The 17,807-nt window shown below is 39.9% G+C and overlaps 1 protein-coding gene across 1 annotated transcript in view; it reads left to right on the forward strand.

The window, feature by feature from the left end:
• The window catches only part of LOC138042931 (scavenger receptor cysteine-rich domain superfamily protein-like), a 139,222-nt gene extending 125,210 nt beyond the window's left edge, over positions 1 to 14,012 (forward strand). The window contains exons 8-12 of the mRNA XM_068888992.1: positions 7,407 to 7,727; positions 8,282 to 8,398; positions 9,288 to 9,413; positions 10,292 to 10,402; positions 11,741 to 14,012. Coding sequence (XP_068745093.1) covers positions 7,407 to 7,727; positions 8,282 to 8,398; positions 9,288 to 9,413; positions 10,292 to 10,402; positions 11,741 to 12,381 — 1,316 coding nt within the window. The 3' untranslated portion in view covers positions 12,382 to 14,012. The remainder of the gene's footprint in view (positions 1 to 7,406; positions 7,728 to 8,281; positions 8,399 to 9,287; positions 9,414 to 10,291; positions 10,403 to 11,740) is intronic.
• The last annotated feature ends 3,795 nt before the right edge of the window (positions 14,013 to 17,807 follow it).

Genomic DNA, 17,807 nt, shown 5'->3' on the forward strand with positions numbered 1-17,807 from the left:
AACCCCCTATTAATGACAATGAACGCAGTGACCACATCGTCGACAACTACTCTTTCTTTTCGATTGTCCAAAAAGGTTGTGATCCAGTTAATGTTAGCAGACTTCAGCTTGTCAGAGATAATCTTGTTGGATACCTGCTCGAAGGCCTTACTAAAGTCAAAGGAAAACACGCGCACATAGTCAGAGTCACGATCTAGTGCAGACAACCACAAATATTGACATTTTCAGAGGGCTAGAGTAGTGTTGCACCCCTCCTTAAATCTATATTGGTCACTGTTAATGATCGACTTAAACTCTGTTGACATTTCTTGTTTGAATACCAGCCTTTCTAGAAGTTTCTTTATGATGTTGGTTAGAGAAATTGGTCTGAGTTGTGTGAATGAAGTAATTTTCAGACTTCCAAAGTGTAGGAACAGACTCATGCATGATAGAGTAGTTAAAGATCTTAGGGATAATCGGTGCAAGCAGGTGAGCATAGTCTTTCCACAACCAATGGGGGAGTTGATCAGGGTCTGCAGCGGTTCGTTTCGGGTTAAGCAGGAACAATTTGACATCAAAATTAGGGATTCTAGTTCCAGTAGGTCTTTGAAATGGGATTAGTTTCTGGTTCGATGATGGATGAGATAATTTGCCAGTTATCTTGTTGACTGTGTTCCAACAACCCTTGGTTCCATTTCTATGTTTAGAGGCTTTTCTGTAGACTTCCCGAATTTGATTCTCTCTTATCAGATTGTTTATTCTTTCCTGAAGCATGGTGTCTTCGAAGAACCCATATCTCTTTACGCTTTCATTCCTTAAGTGGCGCAGATGTTTAATTAACGGCAACATAGAAGGAGGATCACGAAATGATATTTTCACTTTGATGAACGGGAAACATTCGTAATACATCTGGCCCTAGTTGTCCAAACGATCGAAAGCGCTATCCACCGGATAAACACTAGCAAAACCAATTGAGTTATCCAGTGGATAGTGATTTATCCGGCGGATAGCGCTATCTATATAGAACAACTGGGGCCTGAGTTAGAGTGTCAGTGAGCTCGTTAACCATGTCATTTACGTCATTATCCGCTAGGATTTGTGACTAATCACACTCTTTAAGCGTGCAATCCATTTGTATTTTCCTGTTTTCCCTTGTATCTCTTGCATAGATTCCTTATAGGTTTGGCTTTGACTTGAGGAGTCACCAAGACGGCCTGGTGGTCACATCGAAGAAGATCTTAAATACTGTTGGAGCGGGCTTCCACTGTTGCATCTCATTTGTAAGGATGACATCCAGCATTCTATCCTCTCTTGTTGGCTTTTTAATCATCCGCACTAGGTTATGTTGACTTAATAGATCTCGAATATTTAATTGATCAATATCACCAGCGTATATTGGCGTCAGGCGTGGATAAAAGGATTTTCTCACAGCTGTCAGATTAGAATCTCATCATGGTACACTGGATCAGGTGGATGGTTAACTACTCCAAAATGGAATTCAGAGTTTGTTGTTTTGATTAAGCACCAGAGACATTAGAGGGACTGTGTCACGATAAAGCGCATGTGTGAGCTTGATTGACAACCACACAATTTTCAACCAATAGAAATCTTCACGCGACACTCGCGAGATGAGATATTTATCCTTGGATGTATCTTGGAAATAAAATGGCGAAGCACACGCAGTGTTTCCGCAGAGCCCTTCGAGCCCTTAGGAGAAAAACGTAAGGAAACTCGATGAAATTGTTTCGGGCTAAAAAGGTGAACCATTTGTGAAATTTCCAGGCCTTTCTTTCAATGGAATTCTTCACTTGTCATACTGTTGCCTCGAGTGTTCTGCAGTTGAACGTCAGGGATGACCGGGGAAAACTGTAGGAAAAATATCTATCTTACAAAGAGACTTGCATATGTGGAACAGCGACGAAACCATGCAGAAACAAGGTGGGCGATAATATATGTTTATCACTCTTTTTTCACAGCGATTGAGGTTTCCGGCAGGCCGAACAGACAAGCTGAGTTGTTTATCAAGGCCCGTTAACCGGTTGTATTCGAGTTCACTGCGATTTTCTCAATTAGAAAGTGCTAGTAAAAAACAGCTGTCGCAAATGTGCCCCAGGAAAATCAAGAACATTTGATGAGCGAGGAAGAAAAAAATCAGAAGAAATCAAACATTCAGAATGTACAATCAGTGATGAATACAAGCGATATTAGAAAATCACCACGCATTCAAATATATTTTGGTTGCTTTACTTGCAGTAACTTGTTCTGCCAAATCACCTGTATAATGTCAATTTCACCGTTCAGCTGATGAGCATATCACGTTTCACGATTTCTCCAAAAAAAAAAAAACCTTCCTAGCCAGTTGTGACTAGTCAAAAATTTATGGAAGTCTTTGTGGGGACTTCTATGTATGTACATCATCACTTCATAAAATCAATAATCTTTGAGGACAGGACTTCTTTCACGGAATTGCAATGTACCACATTAATAAATAGTCTCTTTCCCTAGGAGTTGATAAATATGGCATGGAAACTGGGCATAAAGGCACTACAGAAGGGAGTGGGAAGCATGGATTATACTGATTGCCTTCTTATGGAACAAGATGAAATGCCTCTGACCATGAAGATGCCAGCACCCGACCTGCAGACGTACCATAGTCAAGTGGACAACCTACATTTGTATAGATCTATTTCATGCCTGCCAAATAAAATGTTCTTCTGTTTTAGCTAACAAGCCTTTCTAGTCTTGCTATGACAAGCAACTTTTAAAAGAATATTAAAAATGAAGGAAGTAGGTGTAATTAACGTAAATACAAAAAACTGTAAAGGTGGTCGCCATTTATGAAACTGGTCTATTGACCAAAAGCCAGTACCTGAATTGGGCAAATAAGGTAACTGCCGTACTACAGGTGTATGAGCCAGCACATCAAAAACAGAGGATGTGGGGATGCAACTGTATTTCACAAACAAGGCACTTTTGAAAACTCTGTTTGAAAACAATATTTATACATACTAGATACACAAGGTGACTGCCCTTGGAAGAAGGAAGAGGAAAGTTGTTCCCTCTGCTGTGTGCATGTACTTTGTACCAGAAGACACTACCCCCTAAGCAACAGGTGTTTAGATGGATTTCTGAACTGTCTAAATGTTGGGAAGTAACAGCAGGCACAAAACCACAGTGAGAGTGTGTGGTTTTCATTAAAGGGAACCTCCACTCCCAAATAAAAATATCAGGAAATCTCAAGATCCCCTCTTTTAATAATTATTTTCAGCATACCATCACCCCCAATAACTGACTTGTTTTAGTTGCCTTGTTGTGAAACTTTGGTTTAGGATAAAAACTATTTTTAAAGGCAATTTAGATTACATTTATTTGTGACACCATTTCTTCTGGTTTAGACTGACTTAAACTTTTGCAAGAATGGAAATTGTCTTAGAATAATAATTAATGCTTTCACATCTCCAAATAATTTGATGCAGACATGTATATGAACAATAACTAAATTTGATTTTGCTTGTCTGTCATCTGTATTCACAATGTAACTCTCAACACCACTTTTTACAATAACTGTCAATTTCCCAATATCATAGCACTGTATTGGAATTTCCATTTTTTGTATTTACACTGTTTTTTTTTTTTTACTGTAGTTTAAATTATTTCAGTTTTCAAAAGATATGCACTAAAATACACATAATAAGAAATCACACCAGGAGACTAAATTCTAAAGTTATACAATATATTACCATGAGACAAAACTCCAACAACGATTTCAAAGCTACAATGTGTAATGTATGGTCAGCCCTTATCTTGGGTTAAAAACTGTCAAGTCATACACTGTATATCTCGTCCTGGTTTCAATGCTGGCTTAGTGCTACATGTCACAATGACCCCACAAAACTTGGAGAGAAAAACAGTTAATATAATTATTACTTCAAGTTACTACCCAAACTGAAGCAAAAAGGCAAGGCTTATTAGCTTGACTTGAGCCATTCCATTGACACCCGACTGTTAGTAATTTCATCACTGCAACACATTATTGTGAGGGCATTTATGTTTTTCCCAGTTTTACTGTAGCTGAAAGTTTTGCATTTAAATCTCTATGAGCTGCTTACTGTATTTGTGGAAATCTGTTTCTGCTACTTGCCAGGAGCTCATGAGCTGGAAGAGGTTCACTTTCAACAATTGCTGGGGAAATGATTCTGGGATCCTCAGGTTCCAGACAGACTTCACGAGTGATTAAATAGTCGTCGTCATCAATGCAGACTTTAAAATTTTGTCCATCAGCATCCAAATATATCCACAATCTTTGGAAACCTTTAATATCCTCACGTCCCAAGATTTTGTTCTCTGGTTGCATTTTCTTGCAATGATGGTGTCAGCATGATCGTCAATGGTGGAAAATGAAAAGCCATTATGATACCAGTAATTCCAATCAAGGATATTCAACTTTTTCCTTGCTCTGTAAACTTGTTCCCTAGAAAAAAGGTTATGGGCCAGTAAATATGAAAAGACAGGAAAATTATTAATAATTACTATCAACAGTAATCACTAGTTTAATGCAATATTCCATTAGTGTTACATTCAGCAGATGAACCTAGGCCAGGACAGTGATTGACTGCCCAGGGTCTGTGATTGTTCATTTGAGGTGACCCTCTATGCAATAATTCCTTTTGTAAGCCAAACAGTTCTGCCAGTTGGTACCAATAGCAAACATTGACTAAACAACAACCCATGAGTTACTGAACTACTAGTGCCAACCTGCAGTGTCCTTTAAAGTTTTCAACAATGAACATACCCATACTTCATGACAACATATCTCTTCATTTACAGTATAATAACTATCATCATACTGCTGTGCTCATCATTGTTGATAATGATGTATAAAACTTGCGTGAAGGGAATTCTCATTGACATGTGTACATCAGAGACATACTATTTTACGCAGTTTGCACATTCCAAAGGACCAGTACGCCAAAAGTGATCCGTGCTAACACAAATAGTTTTACCAGGTGGTTTCTGTTTGACTAAAATGAACACAACTTACTGTTTATTTATTATTATTTAATAATAATAATTATTATTATTATTATTATTATTATTATTATTATTATTTGTAAAATATATCAACTGCTTGATAGAGTATTAGTTGCATAGTGTATTTCAAAATACTTGATCAAAAATGTTACCTGTACTCTGTGTAGAAAGATAGCTCAATGAATGGCAAATGAATGTACCGGTAAATTGGCTTTCAAATGATGCGAAATAAACTGAGCAGATCGATCTATCATGCTTGACCCTATTCTAATCAGAAAAAAAATAGAACAAAAAAAAAGTTCAGCCCTTCTTTTTTACCAAACAAAAATTCTCATCTACCGTGGGCTTCAACAGCTAAATCGAGACGCTTCCTGCCACGTTTCAAAGCTGTAGCCACTAATTTGCTCCTTGTGCGTCCCTACACTGAAAGCCATAATTCCATGATATGGCAACTGAACTGACGGATAAAAAACTCGAATAGCAAAATAAAACGCACACTAAGCTGACGACAAAGGATCATAGTGCTAAAGGGAAACCAATAATCAGTGTAAATACTATAACCCCATTCTTCGTCTCACCTGTGAAGGCCGTGTCAGTGGAATCCACGCACATACACCTTATTTTCTTCGAGCTTTCATGGACATCTTTCGCTATATAAAGCTTTCGATGTGCCTTCTCCCATCTGCTATTACTTGTTTTCTTGTTTGTTTGGATGCAAGGCGACTACGAGGTGTAAGAACCTTTCGACCCGAGCCCCTTCGCCTGATCCGGCTTTCATGGACATGAATTATATCTACGGATCCCAAAAACTAACACAATATGGTATCAAAGTCCTTCGTATATTACCAGACTGAAGTTTAGAAAAGTTATTACAACTTGAGCACGTCTCACTGTGTCGAATAAACATGATTTCCGTCATTGATACTGGCTTTGAAAAAAGAACCGTCGGTTAAAAAAACAAACAGCCGCACATTCGCAATAGAGTTACACAGGCCCTTTAAGGTCGTTGCTATTGTTGATGTTGAAGTTGATAAGACGGATTTTCCAGTTGTTTCAGCGTAGGATAGCAACTCCACCTCCCATTCGATCATCTTTACGATCCTTTCTTACTATAACATATCCGTCAGGACATACTACGCTAGAGGAAACTTTCCTGTTCAGCCATGTCTCCGTGATGAGGCAAATGTCAATATTTTTGCTATGAAGGTCAGCATGTAAAGTAGGAGTAGCGTTGGTTTTAACAATCGATCGAGCATTGATTACCACAATTTTAGGTGTAGTTCACCAGGCTTTAAGGAGTTGATTGTAATCAAATTCCTATGAAGCGTATTGTCGATTCCTCTGGGAGATCTTGAAGGTCTTGAATTTGCATAATGGCGACAGTTCGATGCCAGGAAATCGATTTTCCTTGAAGAGTTTGTCAAGCGTTGTCGGACAGAATAACCAACCCTGTTGCCTCTTGTATTTTTTTAGTAAGCCCAGTTCTTTAATTCGATGAAATACTTGTGTTGTTAGGCAATTTCACATCAGGTTGTTACGGCATTGTCGGTCTAAGTTCAACAGCAGTGCTTGAGAAAGCATGTTAGAACTTCACGCGAAGAAAAAGCTTAATACTAAGATAGAGACTCCAAAACTAGTTATGACCTAATGCTAAAGCTATTTGGAAATATATACAATAGATAAAAAGCGATTTAAAAGTTTATAAAATATCAACATTTAAAAATTACGAGGAGAACCCAACAAAAGCTGCCAACCTTGGCGCTTACACTTACACACATGCTCTTGATTCATTTCCCTTGCAACAAAAAAGGACCAAACATGCACCCGAAGGCATTTTGTGAATTTAAATTGAGTACTTTATTGAGAGGATGTTCTGTAAAAAGATGAAATCAATTAAATATACTCGACCGTCAGGCTGTCAACAAAAGGCTGAGAAAAAGGCTAAATCTGTCAAATTGCGAGGGCTATCACAATTTTCTATAAACTAGAGACATCGGAGAGACTAAAATGGTACCAAAAGGCCATTTTTAGGGGTTGTCTCATGGACTATACCGATAATCGGTTAATAACCATAGATAGTCGTTTAAACCTGGGAAGGGATTTTTGTTTGTTTGTTGGAAACATTAGTGCTTGCTATAAATGAGTTTGAGGTCATGCAAGGTTGGGGCCAAAAGCTTCCTTTTTTGCGTCAAAGCTGTGAAAGGTGCCGGGAAGCAGCAGCTATGTGGCTGCAAATGAGTAAATACAGAAAGTAAATACAAAATGTAAATACTGCTGTATACAAGCATGCAGAGCTGTAGTGCTATTGAGCATGCTTATGAATTTAATAGGAAAACTAGTCGGTCGGCGTATTTTACTCTTTTCTTGTATTTTTTTACTCATTTCTGTTTTCAAAGACTTCAGTGTAAGACTGGCCGGATCACCAATCAGTAATGCTGGACGAGTGGAGGTATTCTACGCTGGAATCTGGGTCACAATTAATGGCTACGGTTGGAGTGTGATAGATGCTCATGTTGTCTGCCGTCAGCTTGGATATCCAGGGGCAATTTCTTCCGGACAAAGTGACCAGTTTGGTTTCGGCAAATCCGCAGTTGGGTTTCAATACGTGAGATGTTTAGGAAATGAATCCAGTTTCCAGGAATGTCCAAAATCCGTCGCTGGTTATCTTAGAAAGAGTTATTTGGCAACAGCATTATGCAAATTACCATACCAGCAAGGTTAATTATTGTTGTTTATTTTCAGCCTTTTTTCTTCTCTCGTAGCAAGAAGTATTGTTTTTGTACCGTATCTAGACAAAAGGGACAACGAACTATCACAAAAGGCTATATCTACCAATGAATTAGCATCCATAGTTTGAGAATATTCAGCTTCAGTGCGTTGAATTTCGTTGAAGTCGATCCATGATCTTAGGAATCCGTTATGCTTATACACAGGAGTTTTCATTTGCCATGCTAAACAATTTTAGAAAATCCTTATTTTTTTTAAATTCGTATGTGCGGCTCTGCTTCTTTATACTTTGACCACAAAGTTAAGTCAGTTTTCACGTCAAGTTTTCGATGGTGCCCAAAATCGGTCCCTGGGATTTAGAGGGAATCAATATGTAAGAACATTGTGTTTATTACTATACCATCCACTTTTTCGAAATGTGTTTGTGAATTTTCCCCTGGTAGATGATACACAATCTGAAGCAATTTAAAAAATTACATTTCACACGCAATTTAAGAGACTGCTCTAAACTGGTAAGTGACAAACGTTTTTTTTGACCAATCAGGTACCTCTCAAAATTGCTCTAACCTGAAGTGCACAAGCAATGGAAAATGCATAAACACTCCAGCTGGTGCTGTTTGCAACTGCACTGACGGTTTTTCAGGTCTCCAGTGCGAAATACGTGAGTTGAAAAACGCGATGCTCATTGCTGTGTAGAGGGACGTATCCTCCAGAAAATACATAAAGGAAGGCAGAAAGGGGAGGCCAAAAAAATCTCTCCCTCTTCCCCCCCCCCCCCTCCCCCACACCCCACTTCACCCAAAATGAACATTTGATCTGTTGAAATAGTGCCTACACCATTCTCGGAATACAGTGATGTGGCCAAAATCTAAGGCTTGGGAAGACGACCTTTGAGAGTTACAGAAACCTCTAATAATATAGGACAAAAAGCCTCCCTGTGGACTCCTTGGCTCATCCCTAAATCCTCCCCCGGTGTCTAGGAGAAAATGACATTAACAGACGAGGAAAGACTACGTGGTTTAGATCTTGGGGCTATGTAAATTGCGTTTCCCGAACCCTTCATGTAGGTATAAGGTAGGGTCGATCACAGGAAATTCAAAATGAAGTTTCCTTTAAATGTCCATGTCGGCATTTCCAGATTTTCACGCCTACGGAGGGGCTGCCTTACAACTTTGGGAAATTCCCAAGAATTCCTTGCCAGTTCTCATTCTGCGTCTCTAGTTCTCTAATTTCCCTCGATCGTGAATATCCAAGAGTTTAATTTAGGTCGAGACAAATGCCAGCTAGGTTAAATTAATTATTTTTCCCTGTGTGATGTCAGGAAAGGGAGCTGTCTCTATAGACGCGCTCAAACCAGGAGAAATAACTCACAATGTCAAACTTCACATCTGTCTGGTTAACTATCTCTCTGAAGGAACGTGAAGGATGCAATGTGTAATTTTGGCACAGGATTACGGCATGACAATGCCAAAATAATGAGCAATTGGGGTTTAAGAAAAAGGTTTTCAATCAGATCCTTTAAATTCTTAATTCATGTACTTCCATTTCAGCGTCGTTTAATCCATGCCAATCTTCTTGTCAAAATGGTGGCCAGAGTTTCAGAAATGAATCCTCCTTTCTCTGTGCTTGCCCAAAAGGATTAACTGGAAAGCTCTGTGAAGAAAAAGTCACAAATGGTGAGGCTCTTTTAACTTTAACTTGTTTGTTTGATATCACGGCTTGATCAAGCTTCCTGTATCATCAAAGATTGGCTCGGCTTTAGAGTACTCATCAGTTTAATCGCACGTTACTAATTACTGGATTGTGAAACTGACTGATTTACTTAATTTTACATGATCAATTTTGATCATTAACAAGAAATGTATATGATGACACTGACATGATCCAGTTCGCGTAAGAGTTTAGAATTGCTGACGGTGTTTTGGCATAATAAACCAACTTTAATGTTTCGCTTAACTCGTGGAGTGGAAGCAAGAGAAATCTACTTGCGCGAAATATGGTATAGCGAGAGGTGGGTCTTCTTTCGGAAGGGAAATTCGAATCCGCTAACGTATAGTCAGTTTTGGCCACTTTTCAATCGGTAGCAAGGAGAAACGTGATGATTGTATCTGTTCTCTATGTTCGAAACGGGTTATGCAGTGTAATCAATTCCCGACAAAAGACAACCCGCACGCTATACGAATGGTACAAACAAGCTTTGGTAAGGTTTGGTAGTTTTCTATTGACATACTAACGAAAGGGCGCTGTGGCGGGTCACTATCAACAACAACAACGAAAAGGGCTTGACTCTAAACAAAGCAATAGGAGCTGCTTCATTTCCTCATAGTATCCGGATTTTGAGAGCTGTGACACCGCTCCTTACGAACATTAACTGAACTCATAAAAGCACGAAACGACAACAAACGAATGTGATGCGTGTTATCCCAAAGTTGAACGCCTTCAAAAGACGATTTGAAAATGTGTTGATAGGTGGTATCAGATGATCCGCTTCTTTCAGTAAAGCTTTCCCTATAAGGCGGCCAATTGATTTTGTTTGATTTCTACTGGTTTTCAGTCGTTGATCCATGCCTAAGCCGCCCATGCACAAACAAGACTTCATGTTACCACAATGGAACTCATCACTTCTGTTTAACAATTAAAGACGGAAACCTCTCAGAAATTGGAGGTGAGATAGCTGTTATTATTTTTACAACTCTCGAATATGCCGCCCAACAAATAGCACACAAAAATTTGTCTTGTGAATTGCCTATTAATGTTTCCATATGCTGGCGTCACAGTTATGACTTTTCCACTGGAGATGGTATGTAAAGAACACAAATGACTATCGTGGCCTCCACATTCTTTCCCGTCAAAACAGACCGACAAGGCCAGTCAATACACAAAAAATATTAGAAAGGGCCCGGTAAGATCATGCTCAAGTACGACTGAGAGATTCGCTTTGACACATTGAGAAATTATTGCACCTTTTACAGCCTGTCCTTGAGTATGCTGCGCCTGTTTGGACATCTCTTCCCAATCATCCGGTTAACGCTATTGGATATGTGCAAATAATAGCCTTGAGTACAATTCATTTTGCTTAAGTATGGGATGCCGCGCTTAAGAATGCTGACTTGGGGTCTTTCCAAAAAAACGTTCAATTTGGTTTTTAATTTAACCAAAACCTGCGTTATGGATCGCTTAATTTTCGTCACAGACATAGCACGTTTAGATCATCCAGATGTTCCTTGAGATCTGGATAAGTTATATAAGAACTTTCTTGGCCGTACAAAAAGGTTAATTAAGCAGGTTTGCACAAGTTGATGTTCCCATTGAAGTCTTTATAGAATGTGACTCCTACGTTTGTATGTGAACTATTGGTATATATAACAACTATTCACCTCAATGTCGGTGGCCAGTGGAGGGTATTTACCTCGCCGCGAATTGTTTTAGTATATACTAAAAGAATGAGATAATATAGCGCAAAAAAAGATAATTTTAACTCAATTATTCCTGCAATATTTTCGGGCGCAAATCCCGCGCCAGTTGCTCGGAGGTGAGTAGCAAAGGATATTTGGAGTTTGAGTAGCCAATCAGAGCGCGTCTTCAACGATTTCCGTTATGTTAGTATTTACTAAATACTGGTCTGCATTGATGTTTGATGTGAACGCTGACATTTGCTGAAATTAACGTAGTTGCAACTAAGTTGCCTTAGCATTATTATTATTACTATTACCACCGTCGTAATCAGTACGTATTATTAATGCACACGATTTGCTGCTGGGCAAAGATAGTGTTATAGTGATTTTGAACTCACGTTCCCTGGCGCCTTTTCTATTCTTGGTGTATGCATGCTTCTTTGCTGGGCTCGTTAACGATAGTACTTTTCTCGGTGTTCTTAAAAATTTTTAGGTTTTTATGTACCTTAAAATATGCTGTGTCCTTTATAAGAACAAAAACTGAGCTATGTAAACTTCAGTTTTACGGATACAGTAGACTAAACAAAAGTAACGTTTACTTTTCCCAGGAAGCTCCATGCTTGTCAAGGGAAAGGCAGCCATCAATACTTACATTATCGCAATATCCGCATCGATTGTTGTGGTTCTTGTGGCTGTAGTTGTTTTCTTGGGCTTTAAAATCCGACGGCTAAACACGCAACTAACATCACGTCCTAGTGCCACAACGAAGATCTACAACAATAACACGTTCCAGGCGGATCCAGTTAACGATGTACCAGAAGGGTCGTCAACTAGCCTTACTCACAGAGACTTGGGTTTGGGCTACGCTAACGATGGCGGTGAAAATGATCATGAGTACGATATTGTTCTCGAGATGTCTTCTCGTCCTCTTCCAGCAATTCCTACAGAGTCACAGAGAAGTGATCCATTGCCGAGGATTGGAAAAAGTCCTGTACATGACAATTCAGAGGAACAAAAGTCTGAGTCAAGAGCAGTGCGTTATGCTGGCTTGCAAGGGAGAGGCATGAACAGTGCTGAAGTAACTGTGGCTGAACCTTCATCTTACATGTCTCTCTCTTCAAGGAAGCCCGAACATCATGATGGCGAGTACTCTGGCCTTACCTACAATGGTGAAGTGGCTATTGCGCCAAAACAGAAAACAAAAAAAGGAAAGAATAATGGTCGCTTGTATGCTAACACACAAAAGTAATAACGCTAAATAACAAAGCAAGTCGGGATTCGAAAGGAATACATTGTAGACAAGCGGGTCGATATGATATGATTTTCTCAGTGTCGGAGCCAAAGTGTTCCTCTTAGTCTATTGCTCTGGGCTCTTTCTGGGTGCATCATATATCGTGATTCCTTTTAAAACTCATGCCGTGTAACAAAAATTCATTGCTAAACTGGTGAATTCCAAAGCAAATTTCACTCGAAAAACCGATATGGCACTCATCGCTACGTGCGATATTGGTTTTTAGTGTAAAATTTACCGTAGAATTCACTAGATAGGAAATGAATTTCTCTATAGAAGAAAGCAAAGGAAATGATTTAATTAAGCAGCAACCGGAAACATCAAAACGCGGACAATTCGAAACCTTTTATTTTCACTCACCCTACAGGCAGTAAGAATAAATAACCAGGGAGCTCCGCTTTTAGGCTTGGCTAAATCTATATATTATATCTTTATTCCTTTAATAAGTCGTTTATCGAATTGCAACTATATCTCTAAATGCTTATTCGGTGCTTTAACTGATTATTCTCAATAACTCATGAGTGGGGCTCATACTATCATTAATTATTTTTCTTATTTATTTCGAATTTGATTTTGCAATGCTTGGCCTAATTTCACTTCAGTTCTCCTAATGTCAGCCACTCTCCTCAACTACTGGAAACAAGAACAGTTTTAGTTCATCTGCTTGCTACCGTACTGAAGTTTGAATGGTTTAACTCCGGCCGGATCGACACTCGGGATCTTTAAACGAAAGAATTGCCTTTGTAATGACATTAGTAAAACAAAATTGATTTTGGTCTCACAGAATACCCGTTAAAAGAGTACCAAACAGTATCCTTTGTTCTCGTTGTTCGGCTTGAAGCACAGTTTGTAAAGTGCATTTGGTTATATTCACAGAGCAAATGCTCCATATAGATGTTATCTCGTGACAAATCGTGACATACCATTATACAAATGTCATACATTTTCTTCTTTATAACCATAATATCTAGAAATCGCTAGTGATCCTTTCAATCTGATTGGTTCTCAGCAGTGCTATATATTTCCAAATCGCCCTTTTTTTTGCTCCAAATCACACCTTTTCCCCAGCTTATGAGAAAGTGACACTAAAACAAAACAACCAATCAGATCCAAGCTTTGTTTCAAGTAACCAATCCAACTGCAAGAAAATGAATTACAAAAAAAGCCATTGTGTGGCGAATGTTGCAGCTTTTGTTCCCAAAACTTTGCCTTAAAAAGTGGATGAATTTAATTACATTTACCGTTTTGTAAATTATGATAATAAGCTCCTTCAGGCTGAAGATCTACGTTTAGGGGAGTTTCTAACGATGAGAGTCCATTTTGTGTCCGGCAACTGGATCAATAAAATATTGGTACTGATTAAAATCTGTTATGTAATAAAGTGGTAATTGAACTTTGTGTCGTGCAATGTCGGTCTGAAATTATTCTTGTGATTTGAAATCAATGCATGATTTCACGTGTGATTTCAGATCAAACTGAACTGCACTCCGTTCAGTTCAGTTGCTATTATCACAGGTACCCCAAGCTCGATTTGTGAGCAGCTCTTTATATGATGACCTTTGCATTGTTACGTGACTCGAACGATTTGCATATTTATAAGGGTTTGCATGGGAAAATAACGATTGTTTCTGTGATCTATGAAAATGTAGCGATTTAAATAAAAATCGTCTTACCTTACTTTACTTGAGTGTTTTTTTTTCCTTCCTGTGTGGTCTTTGAGTCGATTTACGGCCATTCCTGTTCGTTTTTGAGGAACCGGTTTGCTACCTCTATATATACTAACCAAGGTTGGGAACTCTCACGAGGCAGTCGATCCGATCCGCCGAAGGAAAACGGCCGTAAATTCTCTCCAGCAGCTCCAGTCCCCTCGAAATTCCGTCTAGAGCACGGACGATAGTTAATTTTTCCTTCCGTGGTCTTTGCTTGGCGTCGAATCTTCACAGAGGCCGAATAAAACGTCGGCAATCTCTGAAAACTTTTCCGTTTTAGCCATCGAAAGAGGCTTTGTTCAAACTTCGCGTTACTCCAACGATCAAAAGTTACCTTAGCGACCCGGCTAGAGACTCGAATTACTTTCACTCCGGGTGGGAGACAGTCCTTTGCCCCCATCAAAACTCAACACCCTCCTACCCTGCAGTTCTCAATACTCGTTGTTGTTCATCTGTGAAACTAAAGAAAGACATTTGCTGTAGGATTTCGAGGAAGTGAATTCAAGGAAGTGATTTTTCATTAAAAAAAAAAACAATCCATAATGTTGTAGTTAGGGTTAGCCGAGCACCCCTCCGTCCGAGTTGGTCAAAAAATCCTGAGTTAGAAAAAATTATATATGCATAGCAATTACTTTATAATCAGCTGAATCGTGGTACATATGCGGAGCAATTGAATTAGTAGGGGGAAGGGGAAACTACTAGCAAAATAAGAGTAACGTAGCATTTGTAACTTTGCACAAATATTATCCATATATAATCAGTAAAGGTATTGATAAGAATCGAACTTCAACTCTTGGTAAGTGTCATTCAACTTTTGCATTCCATCTTGTCGCGTATTACTCTGGCAAAAATGTGACACGGGACCATGTGATTTAACATAAGATGACAGCAGTTATTCTCCCCTGATAAGTCTCGTTCTAGTCAAATACTCCTTAGGGTCACCATCCACTTGGACCTTGCTGGGTTGGACTGTTAAACACAGTTGACCCTGTGTCTATCATGGTATGAACAAGAAGAAGAAGTGCTTGACCCCTTTGGGAAGTGACTAATGCCAATAACTTGCGAGTTTCAGAGTTTAACTTTTGAGAGAAATCTCAATTGACAGGAGACAAGGTCTTCAAATATGTGACTTCTTTGCTTGCATCCCACACTGCTGTATAACGAGCCATGGGTTGACGAGATTTAAACACTCCCTTACGAAACCTTGAAACTAAGGATGTTTACAAACTGAAATTCCATCAATTGAGGGGAGTATTTTAGTAAGGCCTGACCTAGGTTCGTTGAGGCTACTGTAACTAAGGCCACCATTAAATAAAGTGAGTAAGAATCCAATAGCTTGGCATAAAGATGAACAAACTGCACTAATCTGTTCTCTATGACAGAATTCAAGCCATTTTTTGAAATAGGACTGATACTGTTTGCATGTGTGCATCAACGGTGAAATAATATATGAAACAAATCGTATATTGAGTCAACTGAAGCTATGATCCAGCTCCACAAAGGACCAGCTCCCAAAGTCAATGGCTTCAAACCTCTAAACGCAATTGCTAAAATTGTGTTCATAACTGTGAGGATCATAGCTTCACTTGAGGAATATTAAAAATAAATAAATAACTTTTCCTTTTGTAGACTGGAATTTTCTCTTGAATCCCCGCTTAAGAAAACGCGGACAATTTTGATCTGTCTTATGCCAAATTGATATCAAATGCTAATCACCATGTTATGATGGCCCCTGTTGTTTAGCGCCCAATCACTGGAAACGCTCGGAAAAATCGAGAGAGTGAACGGAATGGCAAGAAGTGTTCTCGATAAGTTGACAGGAATCAAAGATGACTTAGTTAGAGGACAAGTAGGATGGCAGGACTGGGATTTACCTGAAAATGGAGGAATATCAATCCCGTGACAGAAGCCAGCACTTTTCCCAACAAGGTTATGACTTCTAAACGTCCCGATAACAAATTTCTATTGTACCACGCAGACAACACGGGCCGCCGTCCATGTGTTTACTGTGAAGGAACCAATCACGTCTAACGAGATTGCACGCGCGTGTCTACGGTGGACGAAAGGAGGAAGACACTTGCGTCAAAGCGAATGTGCATTAATTGTGCTAGGCCCAAACACCCTGCGACTGAGTGCAAGAGCAAGATGCGTTGTCAGAAGTGGGGACAGAAGCATCCAAAATCGATTTTGCATGCAAGGAGACCAATTGTTGACGGTGGAGGGGGTGCTCTGCCGTGCCTTTCTCGACACTGGAGCAGGGAGTTCATACGCTTCGGACGTACTACTAGCCAAACTCTCCAAACGCTCTAGTTCCAAAAAAATTGATATGATGCTTGAGTCGTTAACACGTGAAGTTGAACTCTATACTGTTAAAGTGAATTTGATTGAAGACGGAGAAACATTAAGTGTGGAAGTTACCAGGGTGGAAAAACGTGACTTACTTAAGATCAGCAACCCTCACTACCAGAAGATTATCGATACCTACCCTCATCTAAATGGACTAGGGATGACAGACCACGACCCTAAGCTACACCTCCCAGTACATCTAATACTTGGCGCGAACGATTGTGCAGCAATAAAGACGTCGGAGAGACTGCGAGTTGAGCGTCCAGGTGAACCAATGGCTGAGAAGATCAAGCTGGGATGGACTATTATGCCACCGGTACCGACATAGATAACACAAGTATGGTGTTGACGCAGACGAGTTATGCTGACCACGAAGAGTTATGCCGACTTCATGTTGGGTCTTGCAGATATCCCAGATGAAGGGTAATTACCCGACTTTACCAAACCATAAAGCAACGAGTTTGCGAATACTTGGCAATCTTCAGAAAAAAACTTCAACGGCTTTGTGTGACTGGGAGCTATGCTGACGTCACTGAAAAACAGAAGTCCGAGGGGATAGTGGAGGCTGCCAATGATCCGCCCCAGGAAAAGAAATTCCACATTCCTCATAAAGCCGTGATTCGAGCAGGAGCTGATACCACAAAGCTAAGGATCGCGTATCACGCCTCGTTCAGCTCTGGCACTGAAGTACCAAGTTTGAATGATTGTTTATATGCCGGACCGCCACTTCAAAGCCACCTTTGGAGTGTCTTAGAACGCATGCGCTTCCATCCAGTTCTGATCACTGGCGATCTGCATTCCTTCAGGTGCGCATCGAAAAGAAAGAAAGGGAGGCACTAAGAATTCATTGGAAGGCCAGTCAATGTTATGAAGTGGAGGTGCCGACGTTTACTCGAGCGCGGTTTTCGCCTGGTGCCATCCCCCTTTCTGCTTGGGGGAGTGATAGAGTGCCATCACGAAACCTAGGACAAAAGTATGCCAGAACTGGTCGTTTAACTGCGCAAAAGTTTATACGTGGATGACCTGATCAGCGAGAAGCCAAGTGTGAGAAAAGAAGCAAGAAAGAATGGCGGGACCACTGACAACTACAGAGATCCAACGTCAACATCTATTTTGGACCAAGCGCGCTTAGAGTATTGTAGACGACAAGGTGACGGAAGATCAAGAAAGGCTAGGTGTAGAAGAAAATGACCAAGGAATTCTCGAGTGTTAAGGTCAATTACGGGGACACTCTCCAGTTTATCAGCCAGGCACACACCCATACGCAGTAAAACTAGTAAAAGACGCACATCTTCGCACCTTGCATGGGGGAGTGGGTTTCACAATGGC

Source organism: Montipora capricornis, chromosome 3, assembly GCF_036669925.1.
Source record: "Montipora capricornis isolate CH-2021 chromosome 3, ASM3666992v2, whole genome shotgun sequence".
Taxonomy (NCBI): Eukaryota; Metazoa; Cnidaria; class Anthozoa; order Scleractinia; family Acroporidae; genus Montipora; species Montipora capricornis.